Source organism: Stylophora pistillata, chromosome 1 (genome assembly GCF_964205215.1).
Source record: "Stylophora pistillata chromosome 1, jaStyPist1.2, whole genome shotgun sequence".
NCBI lineage: Eukaryota > Metazoa > Cnidaria > Anthozoa > Scleractinia > Pocilloporidae > Stylophora > Stylophora pistillata.
This window is the reverse complement of record NC_142519.1, coordinates 6977501-7002500: the sequence shown is the minus strand read 5'-3', so window position 1 is coordinate 7002500 and position 25000 is coordinate 6977501. Positions and strand designations below refer to the sequence as shown.

At 38.8% G+C, this 25000-nt stretch overlaps 2 protein-coding genes and 1 long non-coding RNA gene across 4 annotated transcripts in view; all 3 read left to right on the top strand.

The window, feature by feature from the left end:
• The first annotated feature begins 60 nt into the window (after positions 1-60).
• On the top strand, positions 61-6608 carry LOC148741046 (ryncolin-4-like). 2 transcript variants are annotated; one of them, XM_088741256.1, is made up of 6 exons: positions 61-139; positions 2089-2143; positions 3406-3449; positions 3550-3626; positions 4253-4636; positions 4742-6608. In XM_088741256.1, exons 2-6 carry the CDS (start codon positions 2138-2140, stop codon positions 5113-5115), a joined length of 885 nt encoding a protein of 294 aa, XP_088597382.1. In that variant the 5' UTR covers positions 61-139; positions 2089-2137; the 3' UTR covers positions 5116-6608. The 2 variants fall into 2 exon arrangements, with proteins under 2 accessions (XP_088597382.1, XP_088597379.1); XM_088741253.1 differs by lacking the exon at positions 61-139 and adding an exon at positions 510-926 and having other exon boundaries at positions 1058-2143.
• Positions 6609-9825: 3217 nt separating this feature from the next.
• LOC148741045 (uncharacterized) lies at positions 9826-14120 on the top strand. The gene is made up of 3 exons (XR_015993591.1): positions 9826-9928; positions 10105-10192; positions 13387-14120. It is a non-coding gene; the product is annotated as an uncharacterized LOC148741045 (long non-coding RNA).
• An 8036-nt stretch (positions 14121-22156) lies between these two features.
• The window catches only part of LOC111335943 (muscle, skeletal receptor tyrosine-protein kinase-like), a 3606-nt gene continuing 762 nt past the window's right edge, over positions 22157-25000 (top strand). The window contains exons 1-4 of the mRNA XM_088762181.1: positions 22157-22181; positions 22768-22821; positions 23367-23666; positions 24019-24507. Of these exons, the coding sequence (XP_088618307.1) occupies positions 22157-22181; positions 22768-22821; positions 23367-23666; positions 24019-24507 (868 nt within the window). The remainder of the gene's footprint in view (positions 22182-22767; positions 22822-23366; positions 23667-24018; positions 24508-25000) is intronic.

The following is a 25000-nucleotide window of genomic DNA, read 5'->3' as shown; positions in this document are numbered from 1 at the left end:
ATCACCGTATTGACATAAATTCTCTGGGATGTTCCACTCCCACGTCTCGAGAAAATGATATTTTTCGCAGGCGGACTATAAAGCCAATATTTCATAGCAGTTTCAACAATACCTGCTCAGAGCTCGAAGGACAGTCGGGGTAAGTGTTGGTCACACACGGCAATCACTTTTTAACTTCACCTCTTTCCACATATTGTAGAAAAATTCACTGCCTGACGAGTGAATTCCACGTTAAATTTCACGCGAAAAACCGATATCGCACGAATCGCGAAGCGATGAGTGCGATATCGATTTTTCAAGTGAAATTTAACGTGGAATTCACGAGTCAGGTAGTGAATTTTTCTTGAATCGCATAACAGAATAAAAATAAGAAAACAAGGAAATAAAACGGCAATGTTATTGTTTGTTTTTATTCCGTACGCGCGCCCTTAGGAAAGCCATTTTAAAGTCAACTGTCAGAACTGTCATTGTTAAGGGAATAGAAAGCAAGGTAAGTCGCTCACGTTTGAACCGTCCACAATTTTAATTGTACCTCGTGAATTTTTCTTGCATCACATAGCTAAAGCCACCAAATCACTGGGCGAAACCAGATGTTTTGTATTTTTGTGCGCCACGCCAGTGCGCAAACAATGGAAACCCTTTCAAAGTCAGGTGTCAATATCTAGCGAATAGAGGGAACAAGATATTTTTAGAATGAAAACCATTTTTATTTCAAACTCGTGGAGAAAGCGGTGCCTCACATTTTACAATCTTCACAAAAAAAAACTAAAAGTACACAATACGGAGTTATTTAAGACAGAGATTTGCCTGCTACCACTCAACTTGGCAGAATGTGGCGCCGACAATCAACAACTGAATGGTCAAATCCTCAAGCGAAATGAAAATTTCAATCGTTCCGGTATCAAAGCAAGATCTACAAAAAACCGGTAAGTGCTTTACAGTTGTAAAAGGAAGTGTATTCAAAATATATTGATTAAGACTGGAATTTCTCGGTAAACTCTGGCGAAAAACAGTTCAGTTAAAAGTCACAATTTTAACTGTTTTTCTTTCCACGCAGGGAGTCGCTCGTTGGTGTCAATGCTGGACTGAAAGTTTATAGAAATATTTAATGGAGAATTATTAAAAGTTACTCCGGTAAACATTCCGCCAACTGCTCCTGCCATCAGGTAACTAGAACGACTGGCATTGCTGTCAAGGTCACTAGTAGCTGCTGTGTTGCTTGGCGTGGCTGAGCTATTGAGAACAATCTCCCGTAAGGCATGACTTGAATAGCCGTTGGTAGTTGTGCTTGGCGTGGTTTGAAAGCGGGCAACTTATTCGACATTCGCCGCTGTTTTTCCAGAGGATTATGGCTGTAGCTGGATATGGATTCCGGATTGGAGTGGCCAGTGAGCTCTGATATCTCCACTGGGTCGAAATCATCACTGAGCGCTTGGATGACAGTTTTGCGACCACTCGAATTTGTGAATTTGCCGTCTAGTGTTTTTTGAAACCATGTTGTATCTAAAAGAGGCCAGTTCATCGTCTGTATAGGCTACAATGGTTTGGATTTCGGGAAAAGATGCTTGACCTTTTTCGGCATTGATACCTATTTTGGTTTTCTTTCGTAACGCTTGTTTGGTTTTCCTCGGCGAGAACTGTCGTTTGGCTTTCTTCCCTCGTCTCTGGCATTTTGATTTTTTTCTATGCGTTTTCTCGTACTTTTGAGCGTGAGTGGTTTCCTCCAATCTTCTGAAAATTTCAATTTCAATTCAAAATTTGAAAGACATTCGTTTTCTATAAATTTGTTCATATTTGTTCATATTTTCATAGCACTAGTTGTATTTACGTTCTTACATTCGTAACAATAATTATTGCTCGCGACTTACATCAGCGATATCGCTTTATGCGTTAGTGTGATTCCACGCTAAATACCCTCTCTTCCGGTTGACGTATTGACCAATCAGAGCGCGTGTTTACTTTAAGCTATGCGATTCTATTCTGAATCCAACTTTAATGGAGCTGAAAACCTTACCTCTTAAACAACTCCGCGGTTTCTTTGCTTTAATTATTCGTCATTTCTTACTTGGTTCGTATTTTGTTGCTCAGTCTGAAGGAAGAGACCTAACATGGAATCAATAGAAAATGATGACTGAAAATGGAGGTATGCCAACATTTTCCAAGTGATCTATGCATCTTTGAGTCTGATTGTGTGTTGTTTACCAAGTATTTAACAATGTAAAATAAATTGTGGTCGGTCTTCAAAATGTTATGAAGTACTTTGTTGGCTTTTAAGAGGCAGTCTCCCAGGCTAAGAGCGGTCCGATGTATTTCGGTTCAAAAATCGATTTCTTTCAGACTTTTCCCCTGAATCTGTTTTAGTCTAAAAGTAATCGAAACCACCTTCATTTTTTGAAATATTGTAAAACAATACTTTTCGAGCGAAAATCGCGAAAGCGCGCTAAGGCCCGTTTTTCACAGCCCCGATCATCAAACATTGCACAAATTGTTTTACTCATCTTTTCAAAGACGGAAAACGCGTGCACTGTAAGTACCTCCCGTTGTACTTTTCTAAGTATAAAGCCTTAGAAAACTTTTCTAAGGCTTTGTATGGGACAACGGGAGGTACTTGCAGTGCACGCATTTTCCGTCCTGTCATGACTCTTGTTTGAGAAATGTTTTTGCTTCGCATATTTAAATCGATCCTTTGTGAGAACAAATGAATCACATTAGTTTTTCTTTTTCAACGGTTTTTTACACTTAAAAATATTTTTCAGTTTGACCTACTTTGCGATCACCACCATGACCGTAAATATGCAACCTTTAATCTCGGCTCAGCGCAAAACAGTATTTATGAAAGAAAATATCCACACGTCACCCATCTAGAAAAATTCGTCACTCTAAGCCATCTATTACTTTATTATTTATCGCAAAGTAATAAGAAAGAAGAGACGAAATTATTATAAGTCAGGATAGATATAAAAATAGTCATGTTAATACAAATATATCTTATTTTCCATTTCGAGACGGTTCTTATTAATATTACTTTAAAAATGACTGCTCTTTAAGTGCTCTTTTAGATGTCAACGGATCGGCTGCAGCTTAACGATAACAAAACGGATTTCATTGTGATAGGAACTAGGCAATAGTTGTCGAAAGTTGACATTGACTCGCTGTATGTAGGGAGTAGGTCCTTCCCGTCTTCCTCTGTAGTCAGGAATTTAGGATGTCGGCTTGATAATCAACTCAACATGGAAACCCGTATTAATAAACGTGCAAATCTTCTTTCTTTCTTCTACATAATATCCGAGAAGAATCGGGATATTTCCGAGTCTCGACGATACTCAAACTTTGGTCACTGCCTACGTTACATCCCGCTTAGACTACAATAGCATTCTTTACAGTCTATTTGCCATTGAATTGCAGAAGCTCCAGAGTGTTCAAAACACTGCTACTAGTGATTCTTCCAGGTTTGTCTGTAAGATAAGTCGCTTTGATCACATCTTACCAACCCTATCGCATGGAGTTCAAGATCTTACTAACTACCAACAAGATGACTTTTGTTTCCAGACATTCTACTTTGCTGTTTGGGGCAATACTGTTTACGATTCCAATCTTATCTTCAGCGCATGGAGTCCCTATTAGATGTGAGTAAGATTACCCTCCTACACCATTATGATGAAGAGCTAAATTATCACTCATTCATGATCATTTTCTTTGTATTAGTTTAGTTAACTGCAGACTGTGTAGTGTGCGAGAAATACGCAAAGCATATCATGTTTGTGGTAGGTTTCTCGCTGCGAATACGGCTAAAGTAAAGGATGGGTGGATACGCATAAGTCTGTTCTTTGAATACTGTTGGAGGAAACAACGTAGCTTAATCTCTTAACCGGGTACAATAGGGTGAACGCTAAAGTGCCTCACACAGCTGATTCTTTCTGTTTAAACGACGAACCTAATGTTCTTTAACCGAGACACTTCTGAAGTGAGCTGAGAGGAAGTTGTCTCAAAATCTCAACTGCAACAAGCGCTGTTTAAAAGCCTGCCCACTTGTATCGAACAGATCATTAAAATGCCAATCCGTTGTCAAAGGTATTAGATTCTCAAGGTCAACCAAACATAGCCATTAGCGAAACAGATGTAGGTTTTGTGCACATGGTTTTCTTTCTCTCTTTCATTTAGTTTCGCCGAATACTGTTATAGTATTGAAATTATCTCATCCTGTTTACTTACGTGCAAATTAATTGACAAAACTTTTGTGTCTTCGACACAGTCAAGAACTGTGCTGAGCTGCACGAGTCTGGCCAGACAATCAGTGGTGTTTATACAATCAAACCTGATCATTCAGATGCCTTTGATGTATATTGTGACCAGACGACAGACGGTGGGGGCTGGACAGTGTTCCAGAGAAGAGTAGATGGTTCTGTTAATTTCCATCGCACTTGGGCTGACTATAAACGTGGTTTTGGAAGTTTCCTGGCAGGTGAATTTTGGCTCGGACTGGATAAGATCCACCGCTTGACTCGAGAGAAGAAAAACAACACGCTTCGAGTAGATCTAGGGTTAAATTCTACCAAAAATGTTTACACCGAATATGAGTGGTTTGGAATTGGAAACGAAACAGCAAAGTACAGGCTGAACATTGGCAATCTTACAAGTAAGTCAACAAAAACAAGTACATTAGTTTTTTCTATATTTTTATCGTGATAACAACTCAGCTGAGGTTCAAAGAATTTATTAGTGGATCTTACTTTCTTAACAGAAGCGACTGTCGAGGATTCTCTCAGTGCTCATGACGGCTCTAAGTTTAGCACCTGGGATCGAAAGCATCATCACTGCACTAAAAAAGGAAGGGAGAGTTGGTGGTTCAAAGACTGTTATTTTCTTTCAAATCTAAACGGAGTTTATGGATATAACGGAATAGGAAAGATTCACTGGGGAATTTTAGATCCTAAGGATGCTAACCGCGCTCCAACAACATCAGAAATGAAAATCAGATCGGTGGTATTTTCTAAGAGCTTTCGAAACGAACATTTCGACTCTAAGACTTGGCTCAGACAAATGATCGACCAGAAAGGCAAACGGCATTGGCAAGGAAAGAGGCGGTTGAGCCTTGGACCACAGATAGAAAATTAAAAAAATAGTCGACTTAGACACTTTATTGAGGCGTAAATGAATATCATGCCTTTTATACAAGAGAAGAAAAAGTTGATTTGAAGTAAAAGGCGTAATTTTAGACAAGTCACTAAATGTGGAGCTATTTAATTAGAAGACATGTATTTGGCCATTATAAATGAGATCTCAAATTTTCTAATAAATTGTTTAAACCAAAGAGTAACACTTGATCAACGGTCGTCCGGGCTACAGTAATCCTGAGAAGGAATCACTTGACTCTGATGAGGAGTTCCGCCGAGGTTGCCAAAACATGAGTTCTACGTAAAGAGCTTTAACACGACAAATATATCCTTTCATGAGAATTCTGATACTTAAAAGATCCAGTTGGTATACACATTTTATTTTTGTGGAAAATGGGGTAACACCTAGAACTTTTATCCTATTTTTACCTTTTTTGACTGGCTAGGGATAGAAACTTCGCGCTCCAACACTCTACCAATGAGCCATAGAGACTGAACGGTAAGCAAGGCCATCACGAGGTCCAATAGGTCTCAATTGTCCTAAGCTCGTGACAAGACGACAAACATCTTACTCCAAACAATTGTTTTCGCATTGGGTAATTTTCGACCTCACGTGTAAAAATCATTATTTGTTGACATCTACAAGCTTGCGTGTCAACCAATGGCGTAAATACCCCTTAACAGTAAAAAAAGGCTCTCTTGGTTGTAGGGCACAATGGGGCAAGAAGTATAAGTGAAATTGTTTAACTTGTCAGATTAAGAAATATTAACTTATATTGCGCTAATATCAATATACGTTTTCAAGAGCGTAGAAACTAAAATGCTACAAAAATCTAACAAAAAAACAACGAAGACAAAAAGAAAAAATCTAATAATGAAATAATATATATGCTAAACATATGTCAATAAAATATCTAAAAATACATAAATTGTGTACTTTAAGTACAAAAATATATATAATCTAATCTAATGTAATTCGATATTTAACAACTAAAAGCTTGTTTAAATAAATACGTCTTCAAATATTTTTCAAAAAGATTCAACGATTTTGAATTTCTAATATAATATGGAACAATATTCCAAAGTTTTGGTGCGGCTGTTTGAAAAGATCGGTCACCGAGTGTGGAGTACATCTTCCCTTTTTGGTAATTGCAGTAACATATCATCATTACAAGATCGTAATATATACCTTCCGGAGGTCTTTAACTTAATTACTTCTAGTATATAATTAGGCGCAAGCCCATGAAAAGCCTTATACGTGATGAGAAGGATCTAAAATAAAATACGTTGACGAATGGGCAGCCAGTGAAGTTTAAAAAGCAATGGAGTAATGTGACAACATTTACTATCCATGAATATCAACCTTGCCGCTGCATTTTGCACTCTTTGTAACTTATTTATTTGATAGTATAGCAGCCCAGAATATAAACTATTGCAGTAGTCGATACGACTATAAATTAATGGATGAATTAAAATTTCAATCGATTCTTGTGTCCAATATTTCCTTATTCCAATGAGTGTTCATTGTTAGTGATGGATCTAGCCACACCCCTAGGTTCTTATCTACTTTCCTTGGTGTAATCTGGTCTTTTCCTACACTGAGGTGCGTAGGCTTTACTTTGGCCAGTTGTTGTTTTGTGCCAAAAAGTATCAGCTCAGTTTTATCATAATTCAATTTAAGTTTGACATCTTTCATCCAATCGGTGGATATCATTAATGCATTTTTCCATGTTCGCCATGGCTTCAACATCGCCATTTTGTTCCTTTGGACTAAACGACAACTATAATTGAGTGTCGTCAGCGTAGCACATTACACGGTCGGTAGGTGTGGTTTAACGATCTCAAGTAGCTCCAGCGTAAATTGTAAATAATAGTGGGCCAAGACAACTCCCCTGTGGCAAATCAAATTCCAAACTAAATGATCGTGATTCGGCACAATTTACGAATATTTACCAATATTTAGACAGGGCAGTCCAGTTTAGCTAATAGCTAGCTAGTTTAAATGGGGCCCTGTGACACCCACCCATCTCACCCCAGGGGAGGACGTCCACCACACAGCAATCTCGTGCGTGGGAAATTAACGTCTCCTACCCCTGACAGTAACACGTTGAGATCTATTTTGTAGGTACGACTTAAACCATTGTAGAGCGGCATCTGAGATTCCGCATCTTGTGTTAAGACAATCAATTAACACTTTATGATCTATTGTGCCAAATGCGGCACTCAAGTCTAGTAGTATTAACAGGGTCACATGTTTGTTCATATTCACAAGAATATCGTTTTTCACTTTCGATAGAAGTGTTTCTGGGCTGTAATTCTTTCGGTAAGCAGATTCCTGGTCCGGATAGATGTTGTGGACGCAAAGATGGTTTTGTACTTGGTTGAAAACAGCTTTTTCAGCCAGCTTTGACATAAACGATAAGTTACTGATTGGTCTGAAATTCCAAAATATGTTGATGTCGGCACCAGGCTTCTTCAATAACGGAGTAACAAGAGCCTCCTTCCATACTCTAGGGAAAACCCCAGTCCTAAGAGACTTGTTAATTAACAGTTTTATTACAGGTAGAAGCTCATCACATTTCGCAATTAGCTTTGATGGCATTGGGTCCAATGGACAAGATTTCCTGGGTGAGTGTTGTATGAGGGCTTTGACATCCTCCTTTGTGAGATCTTTAAACTCCTTCATAGTAACATCAGGTGGAAGAAGAGGAGGAGCAGGTCTAGGTTGAACGGAGACTTCTTCAGCATCAAGACGACTTCAGATATCGGATATCTTTGAAAGAAAGATCCTAAGTCATTAACAAAACATGACGCATCAATAGAAGTTGGCAATCTATTAGAAGTTGACTTTTTCAGCAATGAACTTGCAGCACGAAATAATTTACCCTGGTCGTGACTATTTTCAGCAATGAAATCCGTGAAGAAATCAGCTCGTGCTTTATCCATTAATGCAGTTGTTGAGTTCCTTTTCTTTTTAAAGTTAGCTAGGTCTACTGCAGACTTAGTCCTTCTCCATTTTTTCCAGCTCTTCGTCTTTCATGCTTTGAAACCCTGATTTCTTCAGTAAACCATGAAACGCGTGGTCTTTCTACTATTGCTCTCGTTATATTACAAGCGGTGCGTTTTTGTCCAGAATCCCTTTTAAGGTGGTATCGTAGCATTATTGCGCGCTGGAAACCGCGGGCTCATCCTTAGATGTCAAAAGGGGAAACACCGAGCAAACACAAACGAGCATGAGAGGACCATCCTAAAAATACTGTTAGTAGAGGGGAAAAATCTTGCCCCTGTTTTATGTGGTTAAAACAGGAGACCGGGAACGATCTCCGAAAACGGGAGTGCTCCGTCCAAAATGGAAGGGTTAGAATCAGAGTCCTAAATCCTAATAAAACTAAGGGATAAACTTCCTTTTATTACTACTGTTTAATATCTAGTCCTTACGGAGAAGAGGAATAGAGGATTGAATATTCCTTAGGGAAAAAATGACTGCTAAATCATGGGAACTCGACCTATCTCATGCGTGCAAAGAGTGGGTTGATTCTTATAATTAGCCCACATGTGTACTATGCTATTCGGACTGATATTTGCTTATTATGATAAGCTGATTGCGTTCGGAAGATGCAAGAGCAAAGATTCGTCATTCCTAACAATTCAAAGTCGTCAAAAGAAACCTCTCGAGTTCCATACCGGAACAATCGCGGGTTCCCAAGATCAGTTCAAAATCTGTTACACGCATTTCTTAACTTGCTTTATTTATAAATTCATTTCTCATTATGAATCACTTAGGTGGTACGATTTAGTGTTTTACAATATCCGATTCTGTGACCTTTCCATATAAGAGCTCCAAATTCCGTCGTTATTTTCCTATCTCTGTAGTATAGAGCTGAATGTATTTTGAGGTAGAAAATGTTAGCTTTGTCAACATTACCTTCTTTGATGATTATTTTGACGTATACCATTTTGGTTGTCATAATAGAAAGCTTCCTACGCAATAGAACATGTAAACATCCGTTTGGTTTCTCTCAATAAATAAAAAGTATCAGTTAAGTGTGATTGGGCAGATAGTTTTGAGTAAGGACCCTTTGTCTACGTGGGCAAATCTCTGAAAAGCAGACCATTACAGAAGAGGTGAACCGACTCATATCTTCCTACGGCTCACAGCATTATTAGGCTGGAAAATTCGATGACTTGATTCATTTCAAAAAGAAATAAATTTCAGGGGCAAAATCTCTTCTATCAGTAGCTTTTTAAGTCTACTAGATTACTTTGTTTTAAGCATCATAAGATTACTGAAGTGTTAGGGCACCCAGTTTACAAGTTTTCACTCTTAGCTTTTTACATAGGTCGTGGGCCCTTGCCTATGAAATAAAAGGTATGGTAATACCACACTTGGAATGAAAACGGCACGCTTGCACGCCCACATACTATTGCAGAGGACTGTTAATGATCTTTCTCTTTACACTTCTTTATCTGTCATATTTTTCTTAATCGGTAAAAAGTGTGACCAGTCCAACATAGTCACTTTTGCTCAAAACTACATTGGGATCATAGAATATCTGAATGAGCCCAGATTTCAAAAAGAGAAGCTACAATTTGGAATTGATAAACACCACAGGACCTTTGAGTTGCTGTCTCCGTGGCATATTGTTGGCGGCTGAAAAAGCTATTGACTTACAGGAATACATAAATTATCTGGGATGTTCTACTCCCACGAAAAGTAGGGAGTAGAACGTCCCAGGTTTCGCAGGTTGGAGCATCAAAACAATATTTCAAAGAAGTTTCAATAATAAGTGCTCAAAGCTCGAAGGACAGTCAAGGTAAGCGCCTGGCTCACGCGCCACAATCGTATTTTAACTACATCTCTTTCCACATAGTATATCATCCTGAATTCACCTTTAGTAGAGCTGACAAAATCTTACCTCTCGATCAACTCTACGCCTTCTTCGCTTTGATAATTCTTCAATTCTAACTCGGTTCGTATTTTGTTTCTCAGTCTGTAGTAAAAGACCTTGTAGCAATCTTGAAACCTAACATGGAATCAATAGCATGACTGAAAATGGAGGCAGGCCAAAATTTACGAGGTGACCAATTCATCTTTTAATCTAATTGTGCGTTGTTTACCAAATATTTCACAACTCAGTAAAAATTGTGGTCAGTGTTCTTCAAAATGTTATGAAGTATTAAGTTAGTTTACAATTAGTTAGTTAGTTCGTTAGTCAGTTTAGTGTGATTTGGTCATTCGTTTATATTTAGATTGGAGTTACTGTATGAGTTCAAATTCCGAAGTTTATTTAGGTTTGAGTTGTAACGACGAGTTTCCGAATCGTGACAGTCTCAGTTGTCTGTCGTCCATGAGTGAACGTGCTTATCTCGTCAACTGACCTTGCTTTAGACCCACATGAAAGTTCTTGTCTTGGCTAACGCAGTCAGATGTTCATTTACCTGACTGGAAGTTAATTTCGAAAGTCTCGTGAAATTGCAGCCAGCCGGCATGCTTACCAGTTTAGTCAACAGTGAATTTATATGGATGTTCTTTAGAGCTTACTTAGAAAAATAGACAGTAGACAGAGAGTAGAGAACAGAGTAGAGAATTGCAAAGAATGAAGACATTGTGCAGAGGTATAGAGACAGAATTCCATAGTTGAAGTGAGTGTTTATCAGCATAAATCAGTGAAAAGCCTCCATTAAGAATCAAACTGTGAGAGCCTAAGAAATTGCATAGATTGAAGTCAACTTAAACGTACTACGCTGGACAATAATGTTCTAAATCGAGGTTTTACAACAAAAGATTACAACAAAGAAAGCAGCGAGAATAATTTTTTCATTGTCTTAAACTTAATTAAAATCTCACACATGCGAACTATTTCCATGAAGATCACGCAGCGAGGACTTGCGTTACAGTGTATCCGAGTTTGGTAACTAAAAAATGAAAAATGGAAAACTAGTTAGGTAACTAAAAATTTAAATATAAAAGATCAAGTGATTTCTGAGAGGACGGTTCTACATTCAAAGAGTTGCTTTGCAAAGATGGTCGTTACATGTTTGAGGATTTCGTTTCTCAGGAATTCGACAAGAAAGAACGGTCAAGACTTTACGACTTATTCGATCACTGAAACGAGATACTGTTTTCCGACACTCCTTTCCTCAAAATTCCTCTTGCCAGTGGATGGGTCTTCTACCTGTCTTCAACCTGAAGATGGCCGCGACCTGTAGCTCGCGCGTCGTACCAGCCACTAAACGCTGGGTCGCCTACCCAGAGCTTGCCATTTTCTCACACCCTCTTTCATAGCAATTTGAATTAACCCTTTGAATGCCAAGGACGTATATATACGTCCTAAAATAGGACCCTCAGATACCGAGGACGTATATATACGTCCTCTGACAAGCATTTTGTTTCTTTTCTCGGTCGTTCAAGGTTTTTATCCGTGGTTGTTTCAAAGGACCTGGGAGTACAAAGAAGAAATGAAATCTGTTATATAAGATGTTTTTGAAAATCATTTTTATCAAATTGTTTTTTTATTATAAATGCAACCACACTGGCATAGAGGTTGTACTAACCTAGCCAATAAAAATACATATTTGATGTATTGACTATTGTAGTGCAAGATTGATTACTAAAAAGAGTTATACAATGCCAAAGGGCTCAAATTGTTGAGTAAAATTATTTTATGAAAAATCCAATATGGCCGCTGGTTGCGAGGCATGCACCTGGGTTGGCATTCAAAGGGTTAATTATGTCGGGTTTGAAACGTGGTCTTTCGGTAGTTACATCGCAACTTGAATCTTGGATTCTCGAAACCGCTTGTATCACATAATCATAATGCTGTTTGAATGGATTACTGGACCTTCCTGCTCGGCCAAGACGATCGTAGATAAAAAAGCTGTGTGGTGGAATTACTGTAGACAATAGAGGACCGCTAAAGTGCATGTGCTGGAGGAGGAATATTGTTGAGAAAAAAGTGCTTGACTTCGGCATGGTTGGCGTTCTTTTCTGAAAATCAAACTTTACAACCCTATGATGTATTTTTATTTGGAAAAAATTTCTATGTGTGGAATTTAATGTAAAAAGTTCTTGTTCTATTATAAATATGTAATATTATTTCAATTCAGAAAAGTTTTGTCCAGTGTACTAAGTAAACTTGAGTACTGGAGAACCGAGTAATTAAAGGAAGAAGAAAAGGACAGTTTGACTGAGTTTTGGCGCCTTTCACCGAGCGTAGTGTACTCGATAGCTAATCCCCCCTGACATTTCATAGCATAACAAAAACATGTACTTCATAATATATCTTTCCATATATGAGTATTTTGAGGGCCGATTGAAACTTCATAATATGTTGAGTAAAAACGAATCAAAGAACTCTGCATATAGCTATAGGATGACGACTAGAAGCGATAGAAGCGTAAATATTATAGCCTACCAAAACAATGAGTACACACAACAGACAGGATAATTCTTGCAAACGACCGAATTGGCGCGTTACCTCTTTCACTTCTAAGAGTGACTAACATCGTATTTCTCCTCACTAAATCACCTCTGAATATTAATTACACATGATAGTTACGAAAATAAAGGAAATTGTCGTCAACTCAAATAGCTCTTGTCTCAGGCATATAGCAAAAGTTGTTCGGGTGATGTTTACCTTTAAGCAAATGTAAAATACGTATTAACTAATTCTTACAGCTACTGAAAAAAACCTGCGATCAGCTGACAGAAAAAAGTTTCCGAGTGACCTTATAAGTTACGGATACTATAATATCGACAAGTTGCGGAGTGATATTTGTTTATGACAGAAACTGACTGACTGATGTTTACAGTTCACTGAGCAAGTGAGAACAATTGAATGAGTTATATCTATAAAAAGAATTGTAAAAGACCCCAAAAGGGTTATAAAAGAATGTGGGATCTCTTGGTCAAAGCGCTCTTTGAAATCCTATTTGTCTATTTTTAAGACTGAAGTTAACAACGGTACCCTTTAAAATCTCATCGGTCCATTTTGCAATTTGTGACAACCATCGAAAACACATGAGTGAAGCCGGATTTCTACTTTGTCTACCTTATAGATATCCCATATAATTACCAGCGGAACTGAAGAATTAAAGGGGAGACTTTTTGGTCTTTTGTCACCACCAAGATGAGAGTGGCATCAAACTGTATCCTACAAAGTTGCTTTATTCTGGACTTCTGCCCTCAATTAAAGCATGCAAAAATGTTCTATAATTTCGGGATTTGACACTTAGAACCTACCCTAACAACTTATTTCGTTTTTTTTTTCAGGAATGTTGGGATGGCTCCAATCACTTTTTCTAAGTCTCGTACCTAGATTCCAAAGATTCTACGGAAAACGTTTGAAATTCAAGTCAGAATGTTTATTTATTAATTTATTTAATCACTTTCACCAAGATTTGTCCGATTGAAACCAGTAACTACGGGATAGTCCTTTTAGTTGTAGTAGCACATCATGTCAGTTAAAAATTAAAATACCTCCATGAGATGGTCTTAATAAGATTAAACGAAAAAATGTTTGGCTGGTAGGCGTAAAAATTGATAAATTTTAACCGTTTGTCGTAAAAAAGATTTCAGCATAAAATTTTTTTTCTTCTTAATCGCTACGGAAAGAAAAACAAATTCAACTGATAGCCTTAAGAGGCATTACTGACCCCATTGAGACCCCACTTCCCCACCCCCATGAGCTATTTACGATCATCAGTTCAAGTCGCATGACAAGTACTAGGGGGAGAGGAGAGGGTTCATAAAAGTATTACTCCATGTAAGGTCAATTTTTATAGTTCTGCTTTGTTTCGTATTGATATTGATATTCAAGTTCTGCTTTGTATCTGGAGCCCATGGCTCCTGCCTGTAGACAAATATTTTTGTAAGATCCCTTTTTCTCTATGACGAACCCTCTGAAATAGATTATAACGACGCCGATGATGGCTGTGTCAACATTAGGTCAACGAATTTTTTCAATATCATGGTAAACTAAATGAATTTATAGATGAATTGTAATAAAAAAGCATGACATATTTCAGGCTGTTTTCTTTGTGTGCTCAATGGAATGAACAAACCAGGCCCATCACTGAAGTTTCATGTCACATTCCTGATTGGAAAATTTTTGTTTCACGGGTAGAAATTTCTGTGGTTTTCTGATTAATATTGAGCAAGGAGGATACTTAAAACAAACATGTTCAACTTGTTTTCTTCGTGGGTTATGTTATAATAATATATTAATAATAATAATAAAAATAATAATTTCAGTCTTTATACAGGGTAAGTAATACACAAGGTATGTAAACATGATAGGATAGAATCTCAACACTAACTTAACTGAATACATGATAAAACAACAACAAACATATGAAACATATGTGTGAACTGCGGTTATGAGACGTATATGAGAACGATCCTTCGCAGTAAAGCACTATTTGAGCAATAGTGAAAATCAGACCTGAAAAAAATTTCAGGCCTGTACGGGATTCGAACCACTGACCTCTGCGATACTAGTGCAGCGCTCTACCAATTGAGCTAACAAGCCAACTGGGAGCAGGCCATCAAATTAGGTCAGTGGTTCGAATCCCGTACAGGCCTGAAATTTTTTTTTATTTTCACTATTGCTCAAATAGTGCTTTACTGCGAAGGATCGTTCTCATATATGAATACATGATATTTCACTCTATGCTTAAAAATGAGAAAGGAGTCGATTTCTTAAAAGAGGTGTGTAAGAGATTCCATTCTTTAGCTCACATATATAAAAGTCTCTGTTTTCCATAGTTCGTTTTTACACGAGGGAGGCGGAAATGGTTCTTTCTTCTTGTATTCTATCTATGGAGGTCAGAATTTCTTCAAATATTAAAACAACAATCCCAAAGGCCGTAAATGTACTTCAAGGTGGCAATGTATCTATGTACAAGCAGCAGTGTTGGCCCAATTTAGAGATTTTAGAGCGTCGGTGGTTGAGGCGTAGTTCTGCAAATCGAGGATATTAACCTTTGCAGCTTTATTTTGTAGTATTTGCAAATCTTCCATGATAATAGTGTTATCCTTGGCTCCCCAGATGATATCGGTACAGTCAAAAAGTGGACTTGTTAAGGAATTGTACAATGTGATTCGCGTTTCTGATGGTAATAGATGTTTGACTCGTTTCAGTAAACCGATTCTTTGATTTATTTTGGTAATTAATGATTCGATGTGCTCGTGCCATGTCATCATTGTGGATGACTACACCGAGATAATTGATTGAATCTGTATTTTAAAGTTCTTTGGCGTCTATTTCCAGCTTTATACCTCGGCAGGTTTGCAATTTGTAATTGTTACCAAACAATAAGAACTTCGAAATAATTTCAATATATCAACAAAAGTTGAAATGGTAAATTGGCCACCGTTACGATTTTAAAAGCTGACGTTTCGAGCGTTAGCCCTTCGTCGGAGGGAATAGAGGAATCGTGGGTTGTGTGTGCTTTTAAGGGCAGAAAATGGAGCTACGTGGTTTTGAGCTACTTCGATTTTGAGTGCTCAATATCAGATAGTTACTGTTAAACCATTGAGCTAAATTGGCAAGGTGAGCATTTAGATGATATTGAATAGCTTGGCAGCGTTTTCCACTGAGGTATATCACAGTGTCGTCTGCATACATGATTACTTGACAGTGTTCTAAGCAGTTCGGAAGATCGTTAACGTAGATAAGAAATAGCAGAGGGCCGAGGATGCTACCTTGAGGTACTCCAACATGGACCTCACAAGGTGAGAAAAACTTTCCGCTGTTGTTAACTGCAGACTTAAATAATAATGATGATAATAATAATAATAATAATAATAATAATAATAATGATGATAGTAATAATAACGGTTTATTGCAGTTTATCTTCAGAGTAGCAATTGACCACTTTCATAAATGGCTGCCGGATTGAGATTCTTTTGTTTAACTCTAAATTAGCCTTTCTGGCCTCGTTCTCCAGTTCAAAATTCAAAAGAATGCATTATCTCAAGCGAGGCTGGTGAGGCTAATTTGAATTTAAACAGAAGAATATCAATCCGGCAGACATTTATGAAAGTGGTGTATACATCTGCATAAAAAAGAAAAAGGACTGATAAAAATAACTAAACATAAACCAACATTATAAACAAATAAATCAACTGAATAAAATTTATGTACATTAAGCATATTCTAGTCTCTAGTCAAAGCTTTAGTTCTTAAAATGCGAAAGCGTTCTCTCTTGAAAGTATTAAAATCTGAACAAAGTCTTAAATGTGCAGGCAGCTTATTGAAGAGGCCGGCGGCTGAGTCTTGGAATGTTCCCTTGACAAGTGAGATTTAAAGGAGGGGAGCATTACTTGATCGTAGGGGTCTGCGTAAATTGTCTCGTTAGTTTAAGATTTTCAGGCCACGAGCTACTGCACAGGGCTCGGTGCACAAGCTTGAGAATGTTGAGCTCAGTATTTTCTAACGTTGGTAGCCAGCCGAGTCGCATTACGGCACTCTCTCTACAAAAACGGTTCTGGATAAACCCTGCAGCAACGTTCTGCACCCGCGCCGCTGAACTCTTTTCTGCAAGAACGGCGGAAGTGGATACGTCACGCTGTCATTGAATTTAAGCTTGGATAGAACGAGACTGCGCTAACGACTTCTTGATGTCTTGTGGGGTCATATTTTTTATCTTGCGCAAAGTGGACAATACTTTGTAGCATAAAGACGTGACCTGATTCACATGGTGTGTCCATTTAAGATCTCCCGCTCACCAGGTACCTAACAACTTAAACTTATCTAGTCTATCTAAAATTTGGTCCTTCAACTTAAGCGTGCGGGTAAGTGTTCCTAACTCGGGAAAGCGCGACATTTGAGGAGTGGTCACTAGCATATGCTTGGTCTTTTTCTCGTTCAGCAATAGGTTGGACATGCAGGCCCAGGATTCGATGCTTTGTAAGTTCTCATTCATACTCGCCTGAATGCAGCTATTTAGGTTCTTGAGTACGCTATGCTGGTAAATTGTGGTTTCTTCGGTGTATTGCAGGCAGTTACCACTCATGTAAGCAGCCCTCGAGATCGTTGACATACAGGTTAAACAACACCGGTCCCATGATAGAACCCTGGGGGACTCCAAATCCGACATCAGCCATGTTGGATTGTTTGTCACTAACCTCAACAAACTGCTTTCGCGAGGAGAGGTAGCTAAAGTTCCACTGCAATGCTTTGTTAGAGAGCCCGGTGCGATGCAACTTGCGTATTACAACCGAATAATCAACTTAAGTTCCTCTTTTTTATTTTTGTAGCCAGTTTGGTTCCGACAAAAGAGAATTGCTTCAATAGAATCCGAGCTATGGCGCTTTTTTCAGTGTGCAAAACGCCATCTACCTCAATTTTCAAGATAGGATTTAAACCAAGGAATAGATAACACATCCACGCCAAGGGATTGCAGCTTTAAGAGTACCTAAGTTTGTTCTGTCACTTTTAGCTCAAGTAACAAACTCCCTACAAGCCAAGAGCTGTAACCTTGGCGATGCATATCAAAGCGTAACTCTTGCCAAAGAATACATCAAATCAGCGAGAGGAAAGGAATCCTGGCAGAAAGTGTGGAGTCGAATCAGTCGGGTAGCTGACTCTATCAACGTCATCCTGCTAAAGCCTGTACAAAGACTGTTCAACGCCATCGAGCAAACACCGCACGCAACTATCAGCCATCAGACCACTACGGGATAAATGTGCTCTATCCATTTATAGATCATGTTGTCGGTGAACTTAAAACGAGAATTTTTCAATCCAGCGCGAAGGCCTGATTATCGCTCAAAACCCGTTCCCTTTGTACTTGCCTAAGTTAACTGACCGGCCTATCGAGATCAAGAACTTCTTCAACAAACATCTAGATCGATTTCTCAGAGAAGTCTAATTTTGACGCAGAGCTGGTGGGTAGAGGATGAAACACGCGATGGAGACAGAGTCAGAACAAGAGGGAGCAATGCCTGATTGCAGTCAGCAAGAATTTCCCGCCATTCACAAGGCGCTATCGATCTTTCTAACCAAGCCTGTTGGAAGCGTCAGTTGCGAACGCTCCTTCTCAGCCCAACGCCGTCTGAAGCTATGGACTCGGCCATCAATGACAGAAGATCGATTAAGTGGCCTTGCTATGTTGTTGATTCATCGCGGAACGGACTTCATTCCTACTTCAACAGATATCTATGACATGAAGTCAAATTGGAGAAGAATCTTGAATAGCCTAATTAGACTCGTTTTTAAGACCTGGTATTCTAATACCAAAACCTGCAATTTTAGCTCAGTTCCTCCAAGTCAATCTCTGTTCAAACTATCGAAGGCTTTCAACGCATTTTTGAAACCATCCATACAAGGTGTTAAACTGCAGTTCACAGTATAGCTTGAATTAAAGATGGTGCATAAATCATCATTGTGTGGCAGAGACCTCGGGGGCATCATCACAATTTAAAACAAAAAGCATGAGTGTGGTTTCTTTCCTTAAAGGTCTTAGAGGCAACCTTCTGTGTAGGGGTGAAAACAAAACGTCCAACTAGAAGCCCTTTCTATATACGGGAGGCCCCTGTGAAGGTGTGTAGAGTTTGCTCCCGCAGACAAAAAATCCTTTGTACTGCCCTGGAGGTAAGTTTCTAAACCTTGACAGTGAACATATCAGAGTCTCGTTGTATCCTAGTCTCATCAATGAGGGAAAATAAACTTCTGTCAGAACGATCTTACGACACCAAGAGTAATGGGCTCCAGACCTTATTCGTTTGCAAGGAGTAAAAAAAGAGCTTTAGTGTCTTGCTCATATCCCAGAAAGAGTTTGGGTTATTTCAGATGTGATTGACCAAATGAAAGAAAATTCGCATACATCCAAAATTTTAACTTTCGGAACTGCTGTTATTTGATTAAAGCAGGTTGAGTTTATTATCAATGACTTGAGAAGCTTGATATTGTTGAAGAACATCAGATGTATAAGGAGACTTAAGGGAGGGGAAGGGTCCCTAACCTCAGTGCCATATTTACACATTTATTTCATTTTTGATCTCTCAAAAAGGGTATGGTTTTCAATAATTGCCGGTTAAGCAGTGCAAAAATAAACTTGAGAATACATTCTCTTACTCTCCTGGTCCGTTTATTCGTATAAATTAACTTCATCGAAATAGATACTGTTTAAGGTATACTATGCAAGAAATAAAATTGTAGAAAAAAATTGAAGCGAGGAGCACTGATTCAGTGCACCATCGCTGCACTGAAAAAAGAAAGAAAAAGGAAAGCTGGTGGTTCATCAATTCTGATATTGTTTCAAATATAAACGGAATTTATGGATACAACAGGGAAGGAAAGATTCACAGGGGAAAAATAGATCGTAACGATCCTGACCGCGCTCCCAAAACATCAGAAATGAAAATCAGACCGGTGGTATTTTCTTAGAACTTTCGAAATGAACATTTCGACTCTAAGTCTTGGCTCAGACACCTGATCGACCAGAAAGGCAAACGGCATTGGTGAGGAAACAGGCGGTTAAGACGACGACCAACGATGGAAACAGACATCACGCTGAATTTTTCTATTAAATCAAGCATCAAGGATAATTTTTTTAACCAATAATGCATCACGTAGAAAGGAGTAAGTACGCTAAGCTAATACTGTAACAGTTCAACCTGTCGGATGTATTATTTAAAATTATATTAGATCCAACGTTTTTTTTATTCTAGAATAAATTGCGTTTCAATTGCCATATTCCTTTTTGTTAGACATCTTGAGACGACTTAGTTATTGAAACTAGACGCTCCGAGAGTGTTTACTCGGGCTTCGTATCGCACTATCCCCCGTGGGAAAGGGGGAGAGGACAACTGACATTCAGACTACCTTCTAGATAAAAGAGCATTCACTACTTATGGAAATCTAATTAGTTAGACGTGTAAATCGAGCGTCACCCGCCCGTAAAATAGCAAAAACACATCAGGTTGTGATGTTCACTCCCCCGTCACGAGGATAATTTGGGTTCAATCACACGCCATGCTGCAAATTTTGGGGCCATCATGCGTCACGCAAAAACCCTTTGCCACCCTCTAGGAATAGAAACTCCGCGTTCCAACACTCTACCAATGAGCCACAGAGACTCAAAAGTGAGCAAGGCCATCACGAGGTCCGTTAATTCCCAATTGTCCTAAGCTCGTGACAAGAAGACAGACATCCTTCTCCAAACGATCTTTATCGCGCTTAGTAATTTTCGACTTCACGTCTTAGAATCATTATTTGTTGGCATCTATAGGCTTACGTGTCAACCAATGGCACAAATACCCCTTTATAGTAAAAAGAGAGCTCTCTGGGTAAAGCACATAGCGCCAAGAAGTATGGGTGAAAAGGTTTAACTTGTCAGACTAGAAAATTAAATCATTGGCAAATGTTGAACGAAACTTTCCTCCCGAAGGAAGTGGAAAAAGCGCAAATGAAGCGAGCCCGATGAGCTGTCAATCGTATTTAATTCAAAAGTCAATTCCAGTGGTGAAAATGGAATAAGTCTCGAACTTAACATTCTGAACAATTTAAGTAAGATCCGTGAATGTCGTCTCGATAGCTCGAAAACTAGTCACTCCCTCCAGACTGTTATCTGTTCTCCTGATGAGATAGCTCCTCGTGCATAGAGTTATCGAGCGAAAGATTTCAACATTACTGAATGAAAAAGGGAGCATCAGGAGCAACAAAGCCTCGACCACGAGGGCCGAGGACGCGAGCCTCTAGGGAGGGCCTCTAAGTTGCTACTTCTTCTATCTCGAGATCCTGGTGAGTGAAAAACTATCTTGGATAACCTATTAAACTGGGTACAGTGAAAGCTGGCTTCTGTTGCATTTTTGGCAACGGTATTTACTTCATCTTATGCATTATTGCGCTCAGGAAACCGCAGGTTCATGCTGAGATGTCAAAAAGGAAACACCGACGAAACACAAACGATCAGGAGAGGACCATGCTAAAAATACTGTCAGTAAAGCAGACAAAATATTTCTTTGTTACAGGAAAAAAAAAAAAAAGAGGGGGAAGAAGATCATGTGGATAAAACAGGAGGCCGGAAACGATCTTCGAAAACGGGAGGGTTCCGTCCAAAACAGAAGGATTGGAATCAGAGTCCTGAATGCTAATAATAATAAGGGATAAAAGTCCTCCACCACTGTTTAATGTCCAGTCTTTGCGGTGAAGAGTAATAGGGGATTGAATATTCCTTGGGGAGAAAATTTCTGCTAAATCATGGGAACTCGACCTACCTCACGCGTGCAAAGAGTGGGTTAATTCTTTTAATTAGCGCACATGTGTACTACGCTATCCGGGCTTATGTCTGCTTATGATTATGATAAACTGATTACGTTCAGAGGATGTCAGAGCAAAGACTGCGTCATCCCTTTGCGACTCAAAGTCGACAAAAGGAACTTCTCGATTTCCATACCGGAGCAATCGCGGGTTCCCAAAATCAGTTCAAATCTGTTACACGCATTTCTTAATTTGCTTTATTAAAAAATTCATTTCTCATTATGAATCACTTAGGTGGTGCGATTTAGTGTTTTACAATTTGAGAGCTCCAAATTGCGTCGATATTTTCCTATCTCCATAGCAGAGAGCTGAATAAATTTAGAGGGAGAAAATGTTAGCTATGTCAACATAACCTTATTAAGGATTGTTTTGACGTAGACCATTTTCGTTGTCATAACAGAAAGCTTCCTACGCAAAAGAATATGTAAGCATCCGTTTGGTTTCTATCAATAAATACGAAGTATCAGTTAAGTGTGATTGGGCAAGTACTCTTGAGTAACCAATTGAGTAACCAGTTCAGCTAACCCGGTTAGTTGTGCGTGTTGTGCGTGTTGCGCGGGAAGTCGAGGGTTCGAGCCCCGGCTGGACCAACACTCAAGGTCTTGAAATAACTGAGGAGAATGTGCTACCTTTCTATAATATCAAGAAATGGATAGACATTCTAGTCTTCTCGGATAAGGACGAATAAACCGTAGGTCCCGTCTCCTGCTTCTATTAATTAGTTAATTTGGTTAGGCAGGGGACGTTAAAGAACCCACTCACGAGACTACTGTGATGTGGTCTGGCCCGTTTACTGGAGGTTGGGGGGGAAGGGGGGGGTCTGGCTTTGTCATTGTTGACGCGGGATTCACTGTTATTGGCTAAGGCTGTAGTGGTCTCCCTGCCTAAGTCAATTAGGCGAGGCTAAATAAATAAATAAATAAATTTGATTATGTGATCGAATCTCTGACAAGCGGACCGTTCCAGAAGAAGTGAACCGACCCATATCTTCTTAGGGCTCCCAATATGATTAGGTTAGAAAATTCGACTAAATTCATTTTAAAAGAAAATCACATTCAAGGGCACAATCTGTTCTCTCAGTAGCTTCTGAATCCTACTCGATTGCTTTGTTTTAAGGATCATGAGATTACTTAAGTGTCAGGGCACCCAGTTTAAAGGTTTTCACTCTTAGCTTTTTACGTAGGTCGTGGGCTCTTGCCTATGAAATAAAAGGTGTGGTAATACCACGTTGGAATGAAAAGGGCACACTCGCACGCTCGCACGCTCGCACGCCCACAGAATACTGCGGAGGACTGTTAATGATCTTCCTCTTGACAATTCTTTATCTGTTATTTTTTGCCTAGGTTAAAAGTGTGACCAATCCAGCATACTCATCTTTGCTCAAGAGTACATTGAGATCATAGATTATCTGAGAAAATCAGTTGAAATTCGTCCGAAAGGTAGGCAACAAAACAGGAAAGAGATATAATATAAATATTTGAGTAACACAGGCCGAGTGAAAAAATAAAACAGAGACAGACACAACTCTATTAGCATTCCATCGTGTCATGTTGTCGAAATAAGATTTTCAGTTTGATCAGCTGTCCGTTTCTAGGGCTTTATTGATAAACTTTTGACCCCAAATATTTTAGTCGTTACATTCTCGAAATATTGCGAAATAATAAAGCTACATAAAACTTAAGAAAAATAACTCGTAGGATATTTTCGCTTTTTTTAATAAAATAACAAAGAGAATTGTGCGTCGTTCACTTGTCTTGTTGGTCTCTGTGTCTGTGTCTTGGTCTTCTGATCTGTCTATAAAAAATAATCATGACTTTTTCTTACGTATAACAAGCCGTTGACGACGCAACTGAATGAGAAACAGAGTGTCTAGACGCCTCTTTCACTTGAATTATCCTTTAATCACCCTTAAAGTTACGTTTCCTACATGTGTTTTTGTTCTAACAGAATAAACTTTAGCTACTGTCTCACTTTCGTTCTTCAGAAACCCAAACCATTCAAATTATTGAGGATCCAAAGAACCAAAGTTCTCTTATCGGTTCCATTGTAACTTTCAACTGCACTGCTACTGGTAGTCCCAGGCCAACTATCTCTTGGGTAAAGAATGATGATCCATACGCTTTACAAACCAACCCAAGGGTAGAGGAGAAGGTTATTGCGTTAGACAACAAAGCCGTTCGTAGTCAGCTCTTGTTAACAGGAACTGAGGTGGAAGACAATGGTAAATACCACTGCGTGGCTAATAACAGCGCTGGAGAAAGAATATCAAGAGTGTCTTTCTTAGGTTAGTTTATTAGGTTGGAGGCATTAATCTTTTACTTTTGGAAATGAGAACTGTTTTTTTTCTTCTAAAGGTGCAGATAATTTATCTTAAAAGCTTTATATTTTGGTCTCGTCAAAAGAAATTTCATAAAGAAAGAGAACATGAGGATGTATTACTTATGAGAAACAACTACTGATTTTTCGCTTACCAAGTACCTTTGGAAATCCGAATAGCGAGGACTCTTTTCCAGCTTTTTCATCAGTTGTCTTAGGCTACTCTAGGCTTGTCTTTCTTCCTTCTGGTCTGGTTGCAAAGAAGTTTGCGAATCTTCAGCTATCGTAGCAATAATAATTGCCTCATTTTCATTCCTCAGACCTCCAACCTATTCAAGATGTGGAGGATCCAAAGAACCAAAGCGCTGTTGTTGGTTTTGGTGAAATTTTTATCTGCATCACCAGGAGTCATCCAAAGCCAAGCATCTCATGTGTACAGAGCAATAATGCTCATTCGACGCAATCCACTCCAACGACCAACTTCCATCCATCAGACACCCCGACTGTACCTCAAATTGTTGAAGATCGGTGGAACCTTAGCATTGTCATCGGTTCGGATGTAACTTTGAATTGTATTACCACTGGTCATCTCCAGTCAACCAGCAGGTGGATCAAGAACAACAATTCGTATTTTTTCCAATCCTATTCAAGGGCAAAGATCACTCGAGTTCGACGTGACCAAACTACTCATTACCAACTATCTATAGAAAAAGTGAAGAAGAAAGATGGGGGCAAATATCAGTGCATTGCAAATAACATAGCTGGTGATGAGACTTCAGTTGAGGTCAACTTACATGTCAATCAATTAGGTAACAAAATCTTGCATTTAGCTTTAGCGCGGTAAAGAGATCTCAATCTGTCCTTCTTAGCTGTATGTATTTACATCTAATCTTTCGACAGAAACATTAAGTTTACCTGTAGATAAAGAATAGAGTAACTACAGAGAAAGTGTCATTGACAGCAACGTCGATTTTATATTTCAGTCTTAGGCACTTCTAAAGTCTGGCTTAATGATGTCCGTTGTGTCTGACGGCCACGGTTAATTCCTTGCATAAAAGTGTATGATAACTCTCTCTCTATTTGTTAAAACGTATTTAAATTGCTACCGTCCCCCGTGCGTGAGATGGGGAGAACTTCGTGATTAGAGGTTGGCGATTTAGAGTGAGCTACGATGAGAAGTTCGCCGTTTTAAAACGTTTTGCTTCTTTGAGTTATTCCCTTGCGTTCTCTTTAGTATGAAGGTTTTGGTTTGCTATTGTCCTTGTCCTAGAAAAAAAGCAACTCCTTACATCCAAATCAACT

What these genes read in the sequence shown, in the direction of transcription:
- LOC148741046 (XM_088741256.1), top strand. An exon ending in GCTACTAGTGATTCTTCCAG is followed by an intron (nt 3,450 to 3,549) that starts GTTTGTCTGTAA and finishes TTTTGTTTCCAG; the next exon opens with ACATTCTACTTTGCTGTTTG. An exon ending in GCATGGAGTCCCTATTAGAT is followed by an intron (nt 3,627 to 4,252) that starts GTGAGTAAGATT and finishes TCTTCGACACAG; the next exon opens with TCAAGAACTGTGCTGAGCTG.